This window comes from Pungitius pungitius, chromosome 5 (genome assembly GCF_949316345.1).
Source record: "Pungitius pungitius chromosome 5, fPunPun2.1, whole genome shotgun sequence".
In the NCBI taxonomy this organism is placed as follows: domain Eukaryota; kingdom Metazoa; phylum Chordata; class Actinopteri; order Perciformes; family Gasterosteidae; genus Pungitius; species Pungitius pungitius.
The window spans coordinates 23,332,708-23,349,407 of NC_084904.1; the positions used below are offsets into that span (position 1 = coordinate 23,332,708).

A 16,700-nucleotide genomic window follows, 5' to 3' on the forward strand; every position below is an offset into this window, starting at 1 on the left:
AGTACCACGTCTATACCTGCTGAGCAGAGGAGGAGGCACCCAGTAGGAAGTACTTATACTACCCAGTGCCCCCCCCCCCCCCCCCCCCCCGTGTGAAGTTAATCTGCTCGGCGCCTGTTTAAACCCCACAAACTGCTTCCTGTCCTGTTGTGAACTCATTAACTGCATCCAGGAGCATCGACCTCTCTCCACTTCCATTATGGACGCGTCACAGAGACACGGATCCATCGGTCGATGCCTTAAAACAATGCGGGGGGGGGCAGGCGGCCGGCCGGGGGGGGGGGGGGGGGGTCTGGGAAAGAGAGGAAGTCAGAGAAGAAAAAGAAAAAATGAAGCGTCACAATGTAGCCGCCTCGAGGTGTCAGTCGGTAGGTCGGGGGGGTCGGGGGGGAGGGGTTAGTCCACCTCGATGGACTCGCTGCTCTCGTTCACGGGTTTACACTCGTTGGGGAGTCGCTGGTGGCGGCTGAGCTGAGTGGCCTGTGTGAAGCTGCGGTCGCAGCGCTCGCACCTGACAGACACACACACACACACACACACACACGCGCACACACACACACACACACACACGCACACACGCACACACACACGCACACAAAAAGACAGAGAGACAGTTATTAGCTTTAAGCAGCAAGAGAAGGTCCGAAAAAACACTGTCATTTTCTATTTATGTGAGGACACTCGCTGACCTCTTGACCTCCTGACCCCCCCACCTTTCCGAGAGGCTGGACCCTTGCACGGGCCCCCGGAGGTCGCCGTGAACCTTCTTGTTTTTTACCAACAGTAACATCTATTCCATCTCTGGTTTTTACTTGCTTTACACGCGGAATAACAGCGCTGCATTTAATGATAATTAAAACAAATCAACACACCGGGCCTCTTGTCTTTCAGAAGCGATGGCGTGGTGACCTGACCTTCATTCATCTACCGGGTCCTCCTGGTGTCCCCCACAGAGAGCGCGCCCCAGTGGCCTTTTTAGGAATAGCAGCCACTTTTATAGAAATGCAATTCATGTCTTTCTGTAATTCTCACAACACCAAGCCAATCGACACCTTTGAGTCAGAGTCAAAGCCACCATGAAGCAGGAGGGGGTTTAGGGCGGGGCCTCCTGTGATTGACAGGTCTCAAATGTGAATGTGACCATTTAGTGAGGAACGGCCCAAATGTCCCAAAACGCAAATGAGTCCTCACAAAGATAGATGTACAAGTGCCATGCACACACAGACACACATCCCTGTTAACTCTAATATCCAGTGACAGCATGAAGTGTGTGTGAGGCCCAGCGGAGCAGAGAGCTGTAATTGTTGCCCTGATCTTCACAACCTGACCAACACACACACACACACACACAGGTCCACCTGTCAATAATCTATCAGGTGGGCTGCATAAGGTGGGGGGGTCCATCCACACACACTTTAACACACACACACATATCCAGGTCTGATAAAGCAGCGCCACTGTCACTTTCAATAGAAAGAGAGAAGAGAGGGAGCTTTTAGTCAGAGCTGAGTGGGGGTGGGGGTGGGGGGTGTCGTAGTGGGGTATATGTGCGTGTATTTGTGTGTGTATTTATATGTGTGTGTGTGTGTTGAGGGGGGAGGGGAGGCTTCAAAGAGAACACAGTGTTGAGGAATTGGACTTAACAGCCCTGAAACAAGACTAATATGCTGTTAGATAGATGGGGGGGGGGGGGGGGTGAGGGTGAGGGGGGGTTACTTAGATAACGAAGAAGAGGCTCTGCTTCTGTGTGCAGCTGAATATCGTCTGATTTGGAAGCTCTTTAAACCTAAAAAACCCAATTCTAATCCTAATGTGGACTTGTGTGTGTGATGACATCATGTGTTTTATTATTTATTATTTATAGAGGAGGGTTTTTAACGTTATTAATACCGGAGTAAAATCAAAAATACATGGACAAATAAGGACAAATGAATCGCTTTCACAGGAAGTGTAAAACCAAAGAATTAAAAGATCCCTCAGAATCTTACACAGAATAGATACAGGTGGCCTCAGCCAATCAGAGACCACGTCTCAGCCAATCAGAGACCACGTCTCAGCCAATCAGAGACCACGTCTCAGCCAATCAGAGACCACACCTTAGCCAATCAGAGACCACACCTCAGCCAATCAGGGACCACACCGTAGCCAATCAGAGACCACGTCTCAGCCAATCAGAGACCAGGCCTCAGCCAATCAGAGACCACACCTCAGCCAATCAGAGACCACGTCTCAGCCAATCAGAGACCACACCTTAGCCAATCAGAGACCACGTCTCAGCCAATCAGAGACCACGTCTCAGCCAATCAGAGACCAGGCCTGGTGTTTCTACGTGAGATCTCTGGAAGCTTTTTCCTCAGGTTTCATCTCCACGGTCCAGTGAGTATCGCAGCGGAGAAGAAAGCTGCCGACCACACAGAATCCGAGTGTGGGGGAGGGGGGGGGAGGAGAGGAGGAGGGGGGGGGAGGGGATAAAGTTGAGCATCCTCCTCATGACAAAGTGACAGTGGCAGCTTTTAATCTATTTCGCCGAGAGGAGACGACTCGCCGAGGCCATCGACCCGCTAAAGATTTCTGACGCCTCGTCCCTGATTGTCTTTGTCCCCGAGACTCTGAAGTGCTGATGAAAAGGATTTTTTTGGGGGGGGGGGGGGTTCCACCAATTGCTTATTAAGAACGCTGATTTGTTTCTGTGTGGATTTCTCTCCTGGATGCTTGTCGCTTCTTTGCCCCTCGAGGGAGTCTTCATCGTCCTCCTCTGCTGACGTGAAGTGATTCTCCTCCAGAGGAAATAAGAACAATGCAAACAACAACGTCTGGCGAAAGAGAGAAGAAGAGGGGGAGACGATCCGTGCTCTCCTCACATGGACAACGATCAATGATCCTTTTTGATGATTATTAAGTTATTATTTGGTATTTCAGGGTCAGCAGAAGAGCGTTCGCATTAAAAGAAATCCATGCTGCTTCGACCCTTCGAACAGATCAATGGATCCTCCAACGAAGCCCCGCCCCCACCAGGAAACGGATCCATCCATCCATCCATCCGTCCGTTATTGTCAAATAAACAGCGCATTTATAGATAAGTACCTTTTCAAAGCCAGTATTAATGCTATTAGTCATTATGGCCGCAGGTGAAGACTCGGGGGTGTAGACGAGAACCGTTTCATCCAACGCTGACACCACAGAAGAAGAGGAGGAGACGTGAGCCAGTTAAATTAAATCTTAATTCGGACCTTTAAGCCAAATGTTTTGGAACCTTGCTTTGTGTGTTAAAGCTGCATTCTGTGTAGCGACCAGCAGGGGGCGACTGTCTGGACTCTTCTAGAAGAACTGTGTACCGTTTGGGGGGCGGGGGGGTATTTTTACTGTCTGACAAAGCTATTTGTTGTACTTTTGTATGTATGTATCATACCAGTATCCCTACACGAATAAACATCAATCAAATAAGTGAAATAAAACATAAAAATCCGCCATTTCTACTCGATTCAAGAAGCACGAAGCATCATCAAAGTCTTCGGATCAATAAAATGGAACCAGGCGTCTGTTCTCCTGCGTCGGAGGAGCAGCGAGGAGGTCAGGAAGCGGTGATGAGGTGTCAGCGCGCGTTAGCCTGTTGTAACATCTGAGGGGGGGGGGGCTGATGGGGGGGTACTCACTGTTACTTACTTGAAGGGCTTCTCCCCGGTGTGCGTGCGGATGTGGTTGTTGAGCGTGGTGGCGCCGGCGAAGGCCCGGCCGCAGTAACCGCACTTGAAGGGCCGGTCGCTGGAGTGCGTGACCACGTGGTTCCTCAGGTCCGAGGGCTGGGAGAAGGACTGGGAGCAGTGGCCACACTGGTACGGTCTGGAGGGGGGGGGGGGAGAGACGGGTGAGGAGGTCTGAGGCCTCTGGCTTCTGAACCACATTGTGGTTTTAACAGTAAAATGATTAAAAAACACATCGCATTGAGGTAAAAATGTACTTCACTTGATCTCTAATTATCTCTGCAAGTTTTTAATTATTTTTAATTTATTTTTTTGTACAGATGAAAACGGATTTCTACTGATAGAAGAAGTATTCTCTGTACTTTGTGTAAATGTTTCAGTTTTCTAAAGTCTCTTCCTCTCTTGTCCACAAGGGGCGCCAAATCAACAAAAAGAACCGAGTGGTGTCAACATTTCATTCATTGAAGAAAAGTAAAATTAGTCTTTGTGCATCTTTCAGTGGATTATATTTAGTTTCACTGAATCTGTTAACGTGGTGGAGATAAACAACGATGAAGGCAAACAAGTAAATATTAATAATATAAATGATGAATAAACAACTAAAGAATGAAGAATAAAGAAGTTCAAAGATTGTACTTAAATTTCACCACTTTCAGACAAACACAGGAGGAGCCTTAAGAAACGTGTCAACAAACACACAAACACACAAAATGATGGACACACACACAATGGGGGGGGGGTCTGACACTGCTCCGGTAACCATGGCAGCGTGACCCTCATCAACAATGCATCACGACTGGACCATTTATCACCGTCTGTGTGTGTGTGTGTGTGTGTGTCTATGTGTGTGTGTGTGTGTGTGTGTGTGTGTCCAGCTTCCATACAGCAGCAGATATAATCTCACTGTGTTTCTATTTGCTGCTCACACACACACACACACACACACACACACACACACACACCCCTCCATGTCATTTATCCAGCTTCTGTTTACAGATGGAACAAATGTTTTAGTTTAATAATCTTATGTCGTGTTGGACGTTCCTACAGAATAAATTAAAGTTAATGACATATATATATTAAGACTCCAACCTTATTTTGTTGGTTGATAATTGTTGATCAGCAGAGAATGTGTGTGATGAGAAATTATTAATGTGTACTTTCACTAAGTGAACAGTAAAAATGTCTCGTCTCACACAACTACCTGATTGTTGTGATTGTCCCACTCAGGTCTCTTTTCTTCTGCCTGGAAACAATCCATCGATGTGAAAAGTAACTCATATTAAAATGTGAAGTTCAATAACTTTGACCTCGAGGTGAAGTGGTGAATTAAAGAGGGTTTACGTGCTTCTCACATGACTTCATCAGATCAGTCAGTCGTAGTTTCTATTGGACGTTTGTATCAAAGTGACATCATGAAATGAACCCGATCACTACGTGCAGCTTCCAAGGTCTCCCAAGGTGTCTGCGTTGTGTAATAAATCCCTCTGAGACACACACACACACACACACACACACAGACACACACACACACACAGCCTCACTTATCAGTGTGTGTGTACAAATAAATTGCTTCTTATTCTTGAACTGATGAGACAAACTGTGACATCACCGGTTTAGAAATAGGTAAACACCCCCAGAACATAAACACATGAACAATCCATGAATCACACACACACACACACACACACACACACACACACACACACACACACACACACAGGGGGACAGTAATAATAGTAAAATAGTGTAATATAAAATCGAAAAAATTCTCACTTGCAGTTTTCCACATAAAAAGCGTCTCGCCGTGGGGGGTTGGGGGGGTTGGGGGGGTCGGGGGGGTCGGGGGGGGTCGGGGGGGTCGGTTCATTTATCAGCGGGCCAGTCTATAAGTTCACGCCTCGATGAGCCGCACCACTATTTATTAGGTGGGTTTTCTATGAAGAGCCGCATTGATTGTGAATAGTTTAAGTTGATGAATGTGTGGATATTATTTATTAAGGCGGCAGGCCGAGAGATTAATGCCCGGTTATTGTTTATTACAGCGGAGAGAAGAGGAGGAGGAGGAGGAGGAGGAGAAGCACAAACACCTCCATCACACACACACACAAGGAATTATCTGCACACACAAGCACATGCAAATATGTCCCTGTGCATAAAATGAATAAACTTGTGTATGTTGCCACACACGCAGTTTTATGTTTGTTTCATTCAAGGAATAAAAGATGCTGGAAGCACTTGGTACGTATTTTTTAGCTTTGATTTACTCATGAAATCTGAGCCATGTGCTCGAGAATGGCCTCGCTATAAAATGATTAAAAAGAGCAGCTCTGCAACCATGAGGTCTGTTTGAATGATGTTATTAATTATTATGTCATAATGAAGGGATCACTTGTGAGGTTCGATCCAGATGTGTAAATATCACTATGTACGTACTTTTATTTATATTTGCAACAACATATAACGGACCTTCACTTTTTAATATAAAGTGATTCTCTCATCCATCCAACTACAGCTGTAAAAATGAGCATATTTCAATGTATGTTTATCAATACATTGTATGCAGAGATGTGACTTTTATCATGTCAAAGTCTGCTGCTGAGGTCTCACAAGTCCGTCACTTTAGCCTCTTAATCTGCTGGGCAGCGTCATGCAGTGTCACAGTCACAGGTCTTACAGTCACATGGTGTTACAGTCTCACAGTGTCACGGTCACATGGTGTCACATGGCGTCAGTCACATGGTGTCATAGTCACATGGTGTTACAGTCCCACAGTGTCACAGTCACATGGTGTCACATGGCGTCAGTCACATGGTGTCACAGTCTCACAGTGTCACAGTCACATGGTGTCACATGGCGTCAGTCACATGGTGTCACAGTCACATGGTGTCACAGTCACACGGTGTTACAGTCCCACAGTGTCACAGTCACAGGTCTTACAGTCACATGGTGTTAGAGTCACATGGTGTCACAGTCTCACAGTGTCACGGTCACATGGTGTCACATGGCGTCAGTCACATGGTGTCATAGTCACATGGTGTTACAGTCCCACAGTGTCACAGTCACATGGTGTCACATGGAGTAACAGTCACATGGCGTCACATGGAGTAACAGTCACATGGCGTCACATGGAGTAACAGTCACATGGCGTCACAGTCACATGGTGTCACATGGAGTAACAGTCACATGGCGTCACAGTCTCATGTTGTTATTCGGTCTGTTGACAGCAGACGGACAGATACGTTCAGAGTCAACATGACGACGGGCGAAGGAAAACACCAAGTAGAGACCTGGATCCGGTTCACAGGCAAACTAATATTACTCTGTTTGGACGGGCAGTGAGAGAACAACCGGCTGCCATGTTCCCACTTAGCTTGTGTGTGTGTGTGTGTGTGTGTGATCCATAAAGTTTCAACACGTCTGGGAGACGCGGTTCGGGACAATAAACCTCGCGTCGCCTTTCAACGCGCGGCGAGGCAACGACAACAGAGTTGCTGAGTCGGCACCTCTAAACACGCGAGCCGATGACAGAGAGACGAAACCTCGGCGCTCTGGTTGCTACGACGACATGGGAACGAAGCCTCGGCGCCCACGTGCGTGTTTTGATTTCATCGGAGAGGTCAGAGGTCGGCTAGGTGGTCGCGAAGCGGCAGAAAAAAGAAGGAACAAAAAACCTCTGAAAATACAGGCAGGAAGTACAGGAAGAGAGTGGCGTGAACCTCACATCGACGCCTTAAGAAACCCTTCTGAGGTTCATCACTCACTTTCCATCACAACAAATCAACTTTGCATAAACTGGTTTAAGAAACAAAACTTTTTGACAAAAGCCACAAATCGAAAAAAGCTTTTAAGTAGATGTTGAAGTGTGTGAGTGTGTGTGTGTCTGACTTTCTGTGTGTGTGTGTGTTTGTGTGTGTCTGTCTTTCTGTGTGTGTGTGGGGGGGGTGTATCTGTTTGTCTAAGTGTGGGTGTGTTTGTGAGTGTCTCTGTGTGTGTGTGTGTGTTTGTGTCTCTGTGAGTGTGTATCTGTGTGTATCTGTGTGTGTGTGTGTCTCTCTGTGAGTGTGTATCTGTGTGTGTGTGTGTCTCTCTGTGAGTGTGTCTCTGTGTGTGTGTGTGTGTTTGTGTCTCTGTGAGTGTGTATCTGTGTGTATCTGTGTGTTTGTGTGTCTCTCTGTGAGTGTGTATCTGTGTGTGTGTGTGTCTCTCTGTGAGTGTGTATCTGTGTGTGTGTGTGTCTCTCTGTGTGTAGCCGAGCACTGAAGTGTGCTGATTGACCCGCGTGGACTCGTTTTAATCCATAAGGACGTCTCTGCGCCGTGAGGACCACTCGTCTGTCCTCCTGTGTATGAAGACATCGTTCCTCCAGAGACCAGCGGCTATAAATCACTGCTCCCGCATCGTCAATACACAATCAATGGCTGTGTGAGCACACACACAGACACACACTGTGTGTGTGAGCAGACGTCCTTTTCCAACCTATTAAGGCAGAAAGCTCACATTGAGTCCTCGTCTGATTCTCCTCAAATGAGCCGAGAGCCGCCGATATCATGCCAGGGGGATTGTGGGTAGTGTAGTTTGAGAGGAAATCCGAGGGCTTTAGAACACCGTTGTGTGATAGAACCAAACGCTAAATAACTTTAGATTATTAATAATAACTTCAAATTTATGGGGAAACAGCGTGGATCAAAAGGACAGATGTACTTGCAGGGTTTTGTGTAAACAACAGGTTATTTCCATCAGATCAATAATTCACATTAAAAGCTTTTGATCAAAGCCTCAAAAAGACGAGAACGAACGTTGTTTTATCAAAACTCATCAAGTAACATCCAGACTGGATGAAGAATGAATGATGTCGGCTTCAATTTGAATCCACAAGTGGTTTAAATTGGATCTTTGTTCCCGATACAGAATTAAGTCACTTAAAAGAGAATCAGCAGGATAAAGGTCTGCTAAATACGCTCTCACCAATAAACGCTGTTGGGATGAATCAGACGTCTGAACAGAGGAACAGAAGACTCTTCCATCTCCGCTCACTACTCCTTCAACTAGTTCATTGTTTCATTTAAAGCGTCTCTGAAGATCAAATAAGGCAACAAGCGAGAGATCTAAAAGATACAAATGATATCTGGTAGCCACCATTTCAGAGACTAAATATCTATACTGAATTAAAACAAGTAAATATACACAAATCTCTCTGTCAAATGTTTTCATCGGATAGAAACAGACTGGAAGGAACCGAGTCGTCCATCGCGGTGACGGAGCGCTAGGGTGGAGTCCTGCAGCAACACCCACAGAGCAACGGGGTTTATCAACACATCTGTGCGCTGCAGACACACACTCACACACACATCTGTGTTAGTGTCCAATGCAACAAGGCGCTCAACAGGCTGATAGACCTCCTGAACGTCGAACCGTGTTGTTGGAGGCCAAACATTGCCGTGTTGTTTTTGGGAACGTTTGAGGCGGACAGGAAGTGGATTTGTGGGTCGACGAGTTCGAGGGTCCACGTTCAACATGTTGGTCGTCGACTTCTTGTTCCTTCGTTTTGTGGGATGAGACGATTCTAATTATAGCATGTTTTACATTACTTTGATTAATACAAAACAATCAGAGCAACACAAGATCCTCTTATTTAAGTCCATGTGGAAACAGTTGAGCCAGAAGGCGTCGCTGCTGTCGATTGTCCTCAACCTTCCCCCACTGTCACCGACCCAACAAAACATTCATCACTGCGTTACAGTAAAAACATCACCGTGAGAGCGACGCATTTCCGTCTGAGAGCCTTTTCAGGTTCGGGTTCAGGGTCAGGTCTCGTAGTTTGCGTTGGGTTAGGGTTGGGTCAGCATTAGGTCATGTGGTTACTGTTGGTTCAGGTGTTACGGTTGGGTCAGGGTTAGGTCTTGTTGTTAATGGTGGGATAGGGTTGGGTCAGCGTTAGGTCTTGTGGTTACCGTTGGGTCAGGTGTTAGGGTTGGGTCAGGGTTAGGTCTTGTGGTTAATGGTGGGTTAGGGTTGGGTTAGGGTTAGGTCTTGTGGTTAATGGTGGGTTAGGGTTGGGTTAGGGTTAGGTCTTGCTTTGACGTTGATCCGGTTTCCCGGGGATGAAGTTAACAGTCGAACAGGATCCATTACTCATGTGAGATTATTATGGTCTTCAGTAATGGGGTTTGTTTAATCGTGTGGAAAAACTGAAGAACCCGAAACGGCGGCCAGCTCCATGGTCAAAACAAACGACAGAATTAGCACTTAATCCCTCTATAAACTCCACCGAGCGCTGATACACACTTTCAATCAACCATAAACTTTCTATCCATTGATATACAAGTGTGATTATTTCCATATAAACAATCATAAACAACGTGAACCAGCAGAATGACATCTGGGTTGTGAACACCGAGGATCAAAGCGCTAAGCTAACATTGCCCATTTTCAGTAAGAGCGCTAATGACTCTTTTAAACACCAGGGCAGTAAACACATCCATCATTAGAGCAGCGCTTATTCATTCGGCACACTGTAGTGAAGTCCATCGTCCTACACGCTGACGCCGCTTCGCACCCCAATCAAACACACTTCCAGGGCCTCACTGACACATACAAACTGCAAGTCTGATCGATTGTTTTGAAGTGAAACGGAATTTTGAAAAGTCCAGAAAAAGGAACAGTCAGCGTAAAGAACCTGAAAGAGGTTCGAAGTTGATGTAAAGGGCCGTCAGTCTTCAGTAAACATTAAGCTTGATGGGCCCGGTGCCTTTGTACACGGACAGGAAACATTGGTTTAATGTCTGGACACCTGTCTAAAAGTAGACAACATGAGGTGTTAATACAGTAACAGCTCGAATGGTCAACCACACAGAAGAGCACTAAAACTCACTAAACTCACTAAAGCTCCTACCACCATTTAGGAGCAGGACAGCAAAGAGTCGTGATCTAGTCCAGTGTTTTGCTCTCAGTGAGGGAGGAACAAGCAGCTTGATTTTGGGAGGGAGGGTTTGACCATGTCCTGGATGGAGACTGGACCCCAACCATTCACAGCATGCTACGTGAGCACCAATGTTTTGAACTGAAGAACCTCCTTATTGACTATTGAAGTTGATTGCAGCCTTTCGATTCGCTCATTATTAAGGGTCTACTGATATTGGTTGATATTAATTCTGAATAGCTTGAACTGGTTCTCTATAAAAAGCTCTACGCCGGAGTCGGCTGGCATTACCACCGAGGTTGAAGCCCAAATATCAGACCCTGTCTGCAGGAGGTGTGCCTGATTTAGGGGGGGGCTGTGAGCAGACCGGTTCCCGCAATGGGCCCACTGGTCCCAGTCCACATGAGGGTGAGGCCCACTGGCGCCTTGGAGCTCCAGGACTCGAGCCAGTTCGGCTTGTTCAGCTGAATTCTATCTGCTCCTCCGTCCCATAAAACCTTCCTATTGACAGGCAGCCCCCCCCCTCCACATTCAGCACACATTTTTCTTCCCTGTGAGTATTAGTTTATTGAATAAGTGGCATCTGTTTTCCTGGCCCCGTCCCCACAAGGCGAGGTATTTCTCAATGACGCCAGTTCTTGATTTATACGCCGCTCTGACTTCGCTGCTTAAAAAAAAGAAAAAGCTAAGCAAAAAATGTCCAATACATCCTGCGCCCCCTCCCCAATACACAAATACAAACGCACACACACCCAGACACACACGGCTCCTCTTCCTCCCTCGTCGGGGCTTATAATTGGCAGATGTTACACACACTTTTACGCTCTCCTCACTCTCTCCTCCACAAACTCCCACTTCCTGTCACACTAATGATGTGATGATGAGCCACCGAAGGCCATAAATGATCGTGTTCACCACCTTAGCAGATACAAGAGTTCAGTTCTATCACAGACGTTAACGTTGTTTAAGGGTCACTCGTGATTACCAACACTACTTAATTGTGTTTTCTTTTAATCCAATCCCGGTTGACTTTGAGCTAAGGGCCCCAACCTGCATGCCTTTGTTGGGAGGAAGATGGAGAGCCAGCGGAAAACCCCCCAACAGGGGCAGGAAATGCAAACTCCAGAAAACGGACCGAACTGACACTGATAATTAAAATGACATAGATGGGAAAGGAGAGTCCTTCTTAGTCCTTCTATTCCATCTACCGGGGTTAAATACTGAAACGCTTGAAGAAAAACTTCAGGAGAACCATCTTTTGTGACAATTTGTACATTTTTGAGTATATTTAAGTAATTAAAGAACAGATATTCCAGGTAAAGGGTTTATCCAGCAGTAACGTTCATAAAGAGGATTAATGAACTCTTCTGATTCGATGATTGTCCAGATTGTGAATCCCTCTGAGGCAAATCCTGTCTGATTTGTTATCGTTGGCTATACAGAACAATTGAGTCCTAAAGAGAGGTTGTCTTACCTGTCTGGATTCTGCGGACAGACGTGCATCTGCAGCAAGATCCTCTGGGTGAAGGTCTTGAAGCACTGGCCACACTTCCACAGGTGCCAGTCGCTGAAGTCACTGCTAAGCTGGCTGGTGGAGGTCGGGCTCGCCAGAACACGCTGGTTCTTCGACCCCAACTGGCCGTAACTGACGTCCGACTGAACCCCGATCCCCACCTTGTCCAAGAGGGAGAAGTTCCTCGGGCAGGGGGAGTGTGGGAAGACCATGGAGCGCATGAGGGTGGTGGCGGAGGTGGACGAGGAGGAGGAAGAGGGTTTTCCATTCTTGCTGAAAGACTGAAGGGACTCTTGCCGGGTCATCGCTTCCACTACTGTGTTTGGGACATTTACTAAAAAAACAGAAAAGATTTGGTTACTCAGATGTTTGTTGGAGACCAGATCGCCGCTTATCTCCAGTGGTCTAAAGGAGAACCGGCAATCCTTCATGCTGAAAACAAGTCTGTTGAGGTGGTTCAGCAGCCCTGCCTGCATCCTGGACACATCCAGTCGGAGGTAGGGGGGGGGGGGCGGGGGCTTATTGCTAATCTTGCCTGGGAGAGTCTCGGGACCCAGAACAAGCTGGAGGACGCGATCGGGGGGGAGAAGGCCCGCCAGAGCGATGGCACACACCGAGAGCACAACAAACACACGACTTCTACCCGTCGCGTCCGTGTGCTGCGCTTTGGTGAATGAAAGCAGTCCACATTTCCTGCTGTTGTCATGGAGACGCTGTCCTAAGCGAGGCCAGGCCGGCATGGACAGCCCGGGGCTCGCTGCAGCTCCTGGTTCCAGTGACAGGAGTTCTGGGTCTAGTTAGGCTGCTTGGAGCCTGTTCATTAGGACAGTCTCACTGGAATACCTTTCCTCTCTCGCACCACGGAAATGGTTCTCAAACGGCTCCTGACTGGTACTATTTACTCTGAAGAAAAACCTGGTACATTGTTTATGGTTAGTACTGGTGCTAAATCCACTTCTACAGGTAATGAACAGTTGGTCCCGCTCGAGTAAACCAGGACGGGGGGAACACGTCATGGAGTGAACTCCGTAGCTTTTATTCCAGCTATGGTTTATGTCCTCATGCTTTAGTCCTTAATGGTCTTCTCAAGTCTTTGTGGTTCATGTGCTCATAACTTTATCTCTTTTATTAGGAACTCTGTGTCTGTTTTGAAGTGCTGTCTAACAAAACGAAAAAAAAATCAACTTGGAAGCAAGAAATAAGCGTAAGAGGAAGATAATGGAGAAAGATTTGGGACCTAAAAGTGTTGCTGGTCAAGTACAATGACATTAACAGGAAGAATATGTCATATTAAAGTGTGTAAATCAGATTCGGGATGAACCAGCTGTCCTCACTTGACCCAGAGTTCAGCTTTGTTCTTTTCCGTGAGGTCCGACTGAAGGCAGACCTGGACTCCATAACCCTTCATTGTGTTTGAAATGACATCCAGAGGCCTGCTCTTACTTTATCTGTTAACCACATAACTGGCTTCTCTGGGAAATGAATTATAACAGAGACATATTGTGTTTGTCCCCTCGAGGACATTTTGGTATAAGAAAGCAAAGTGATCTGACTTCCTGTTCGTCTGACAGCATCAGTCAAGTCTCATTTTTAAATAACAGTGAATGTTGGCCATGGTAGTAGTTTTATTCCCAAACATCAAGCAGACGTTAAACATGCGGCTGATAGTTTGCTTTGGAATATCAACCATTTTAACAGAGATTAACAGTTTTAATACAGACACCAAATGTTTTATTTATATTTAAATAGTTTCAGGCTCAAGGAAGACGTTAGTCAAACTGCCATTGAGTGGGAGAGTTACGTGGCAGAGAGAATACTGTTGAACTTGGATGTTGAATTGCTTTTACAGTCCAGAAGGTCGATCATCACTGAACTCTAAATATTGGGGGTGTCTGTTTTTTTTGGGCCCTCTGCAGCTTTCTCAGCGGTCGACCTAAGCTGTTTAACTGTGAAACTCTTAAAAATGAAACAGGTAGCTCTTCGTACCCAACGTAGATGCCTGAAAGTCCAAACTATCAAGAAGTATTCAGAGGAATGAAAGCAATGAGAAAGCTGCTAACATGAAGCCGCAGTGAGACACGTCAGGCTTTAGAGGTCAAAGGTCCAATCGCTTGGATTCACAGCTACAGAAGTCCCTTATTACACATAATTAAGACAATAATAATAAAGTGAAGTTTCAGAGCCCCCCCTCCCCTCGTCGGCTCAGCTCCGTCTCGGCCCCCATTGATCCTCTAATAACCCCACCAGGAGATAATTACACCATCTGTACGCCGCCCGGAGACGTATCGACGCGCCGCTCGATCCACCTCGCAACAAACGCTGCGTGGATGCATCATCGGAACGGAGAAACCATGCAGAGGATGTTGCAGAGTCAGTGTTTTCTGTCTTTGTGAGGGGGGGGGGGTTAAAAGCAGCTTCTCAAACCTGAAGGAGAGTTAAAATAATTCTTTGTGTTCCGGCCTCACTTTGTATATACACGGTATAGGCGGTGTCTTCCTCTCTTTATGGTGTGAAGTACTCGTCACATTATGATGCCAAAGCCTCGTTAATAATCAATAAGGATAAGTTACCACAATAAATGTTCACCAAATCAATGGAGCCAATTATGCCAACGGTCATAACAATATGTCACATAGAGAGGAGGAGGGGACCAAAGACACCTCCTTCCTCCTCTTCTCCTCCTCTCCTCTCCTCCTTCCCTCCTCTCCTCGCTCACAGAGAGGTGCAGAAGAAGAAGAAGAAGAAGAAGAGAGGAGGACACGTGGTCTCACATGTCGTTGTTGTTAGGAGGAGGCGATCTGCGCAGCGTCAAGCCGTCCGGCTGTGATTGGATGGAACGAATAAACAACCCCAGAGTGTGTGTGTGTGTGTGTGTGTGTGTCCTCCTCCTCCTAAATAAATGAACCCTTGATGAAGTTAAGTTCAGAAGGATCTGTTGATGGTTTCCATGTTCTGACTTCGATCAAATTCCTCTTCAATCAAAAATGATATTTATCATGTTATGAACTGATGTTTGTCTCCTTCAAGCTTCTTGCTAAATGAGTAGCAGCATTACATATAATTAATGTGCTGCTCTTGAGGAGAAGTCAGAGTCATTCGATGTATCCTGTGAGGACCATGAACAGAACATACTTCACCTCTGACATTACAACCCATCCTGCCTTCTGATGAGAGCATCGGATATTTGGAATGAGTGAACAGGGTTTGGTGAGTAGTGTGCAGATGTCCCCAAGTATTGTAAAGTGAAACAAACGTCTCTAATTTGCAATCAGCTCGATCTGATAGAAGAGAGAGGAGCTCCTAATTGGATCCGCTCCCTCTGAGACACGAACACTGAAACAGAGGAAATGTCAGAGCTGCTTTTTCCTCTCTGTCAAATCCAGAGAAGAAGAAACCATATGTGTGTTAATTTATTTATATATACACACATATATAAGAGAAAACCACTAACTCTTGTCCTTGATTAAAATACTTTATGGATTTATGTAACAGTTTGAAGGTAAACTCTAAATTCCTGCATAAATAGAATAAGAGCTTTGATTGCGACTGCTTAAAGAAGAAAGAAAGAAAGAAGAAGGAAGACGATGAAGAGCGGAAAGTCAAACCTCTTCATCTCTAATTTAGACTAGAATCAACCAATCAGAAAACCGGGTGTCTGCTCTTCTACCGTGGTTTAAACTCAGCATGGAGGTTCTCCACAACGGATCGGCAGGTCTGGGCATCAAACCCGCGACATGCCGGGGTGTCAATGGCCACTCACAGTTCTCGTCCTGGGCGACGCACTGCAGCGGGATGCCGAAGAAGGAGGTGTAGGAGTCGTTGTACCAGACCAGCAGCTCGGTGCCTCGGGGGATGTCCATGCACGCTCTGTAGAAGATGCAGGACCTGCAGGAGGAAGGTCACATGAAGCCACACATGGTCACATGTAGTCACACAAGGTCACATGTAGTCACACAAGGTCACACAAAGCCACACAAGGTCACATGTGGTCACACAAAGTCACATGATGTCCGCTTGAAAACTAAAAATACATTCTAAGTCAAAGTCGAGATGAAAGTGGATCACTGAGCCTGTGACATCATCATCATTAGACCAGCTGCAGGTTGAAATTTGTCCCATATGATGGGGCTTGGATCTTCCACGTGACCGGAGCCCCGGTGCTTCATGGGAGATCTGCGGTGGGACGGCTAACGCCTGAGCCGCTGAAACAACACGCCGAGGGCGCCTCGCGTCCTGAACAAACCACTTTACGGGTCGGACGGAGAAGCAGCAGGTTCGACTCCCATGTTCCCACTGAACTACAGCACCAAGCGCCCTGTGAGTTGGATGCAACCAGGTGACTCTTTGTGTCTCTTTGTGAGGATCCCAAAGAGCTGCACGGAGCCTTAATTCAGCTTCACAGAGATCCTTGAGCCGATTATCCAGAAATAACTTGTGTGAAAACAAGGGGCATTAAACCTGCTTTTCCTTTTGTCAGTAAAAGTGAGTCAAAGTACAGAAACACATCAGTGTGTTTGGGGAGAGCAGTTACATCATAGTGTGTGTGTGTGTGTGTGTGTGTGTG

General features: G+C 46.5%; 1 protein-coding gene across 1 annotated transcript in view; it reads right to left on the reverse strand.

Annotated features, from left to right (window-relative positions):
• Positions 1-321: 321 nt before the first annotated feature.
• The window catches only part of prdm6 (PR domain containing 6), a 40,926-nt gene continuing 24,547 nt past the window's right edge, over positions 322-16,700 (reverse strand). The window contains exons 6-9 of the mRNA XM_062562304.1: positions 15,897-16,021; positions 12,098-12,470; positions 3,664-3,840; positions 322-511 (exon numbers count right to left, since the gene is read on the reverse strand). Coding sequence (XP_062418288.1) covers positions 397-511; positions 3,664-3,840; positions 12,098-12,470; positions 15,897-16,021 — 790 coding nt within the window. The 3' untranslated portion in view covers positions 322-396. The remainder of the gene's footprint in view (positions 512-3,663; positions 3,841-12,097; positions 12,471-15,896; positions 16,022-16,700) is intronic.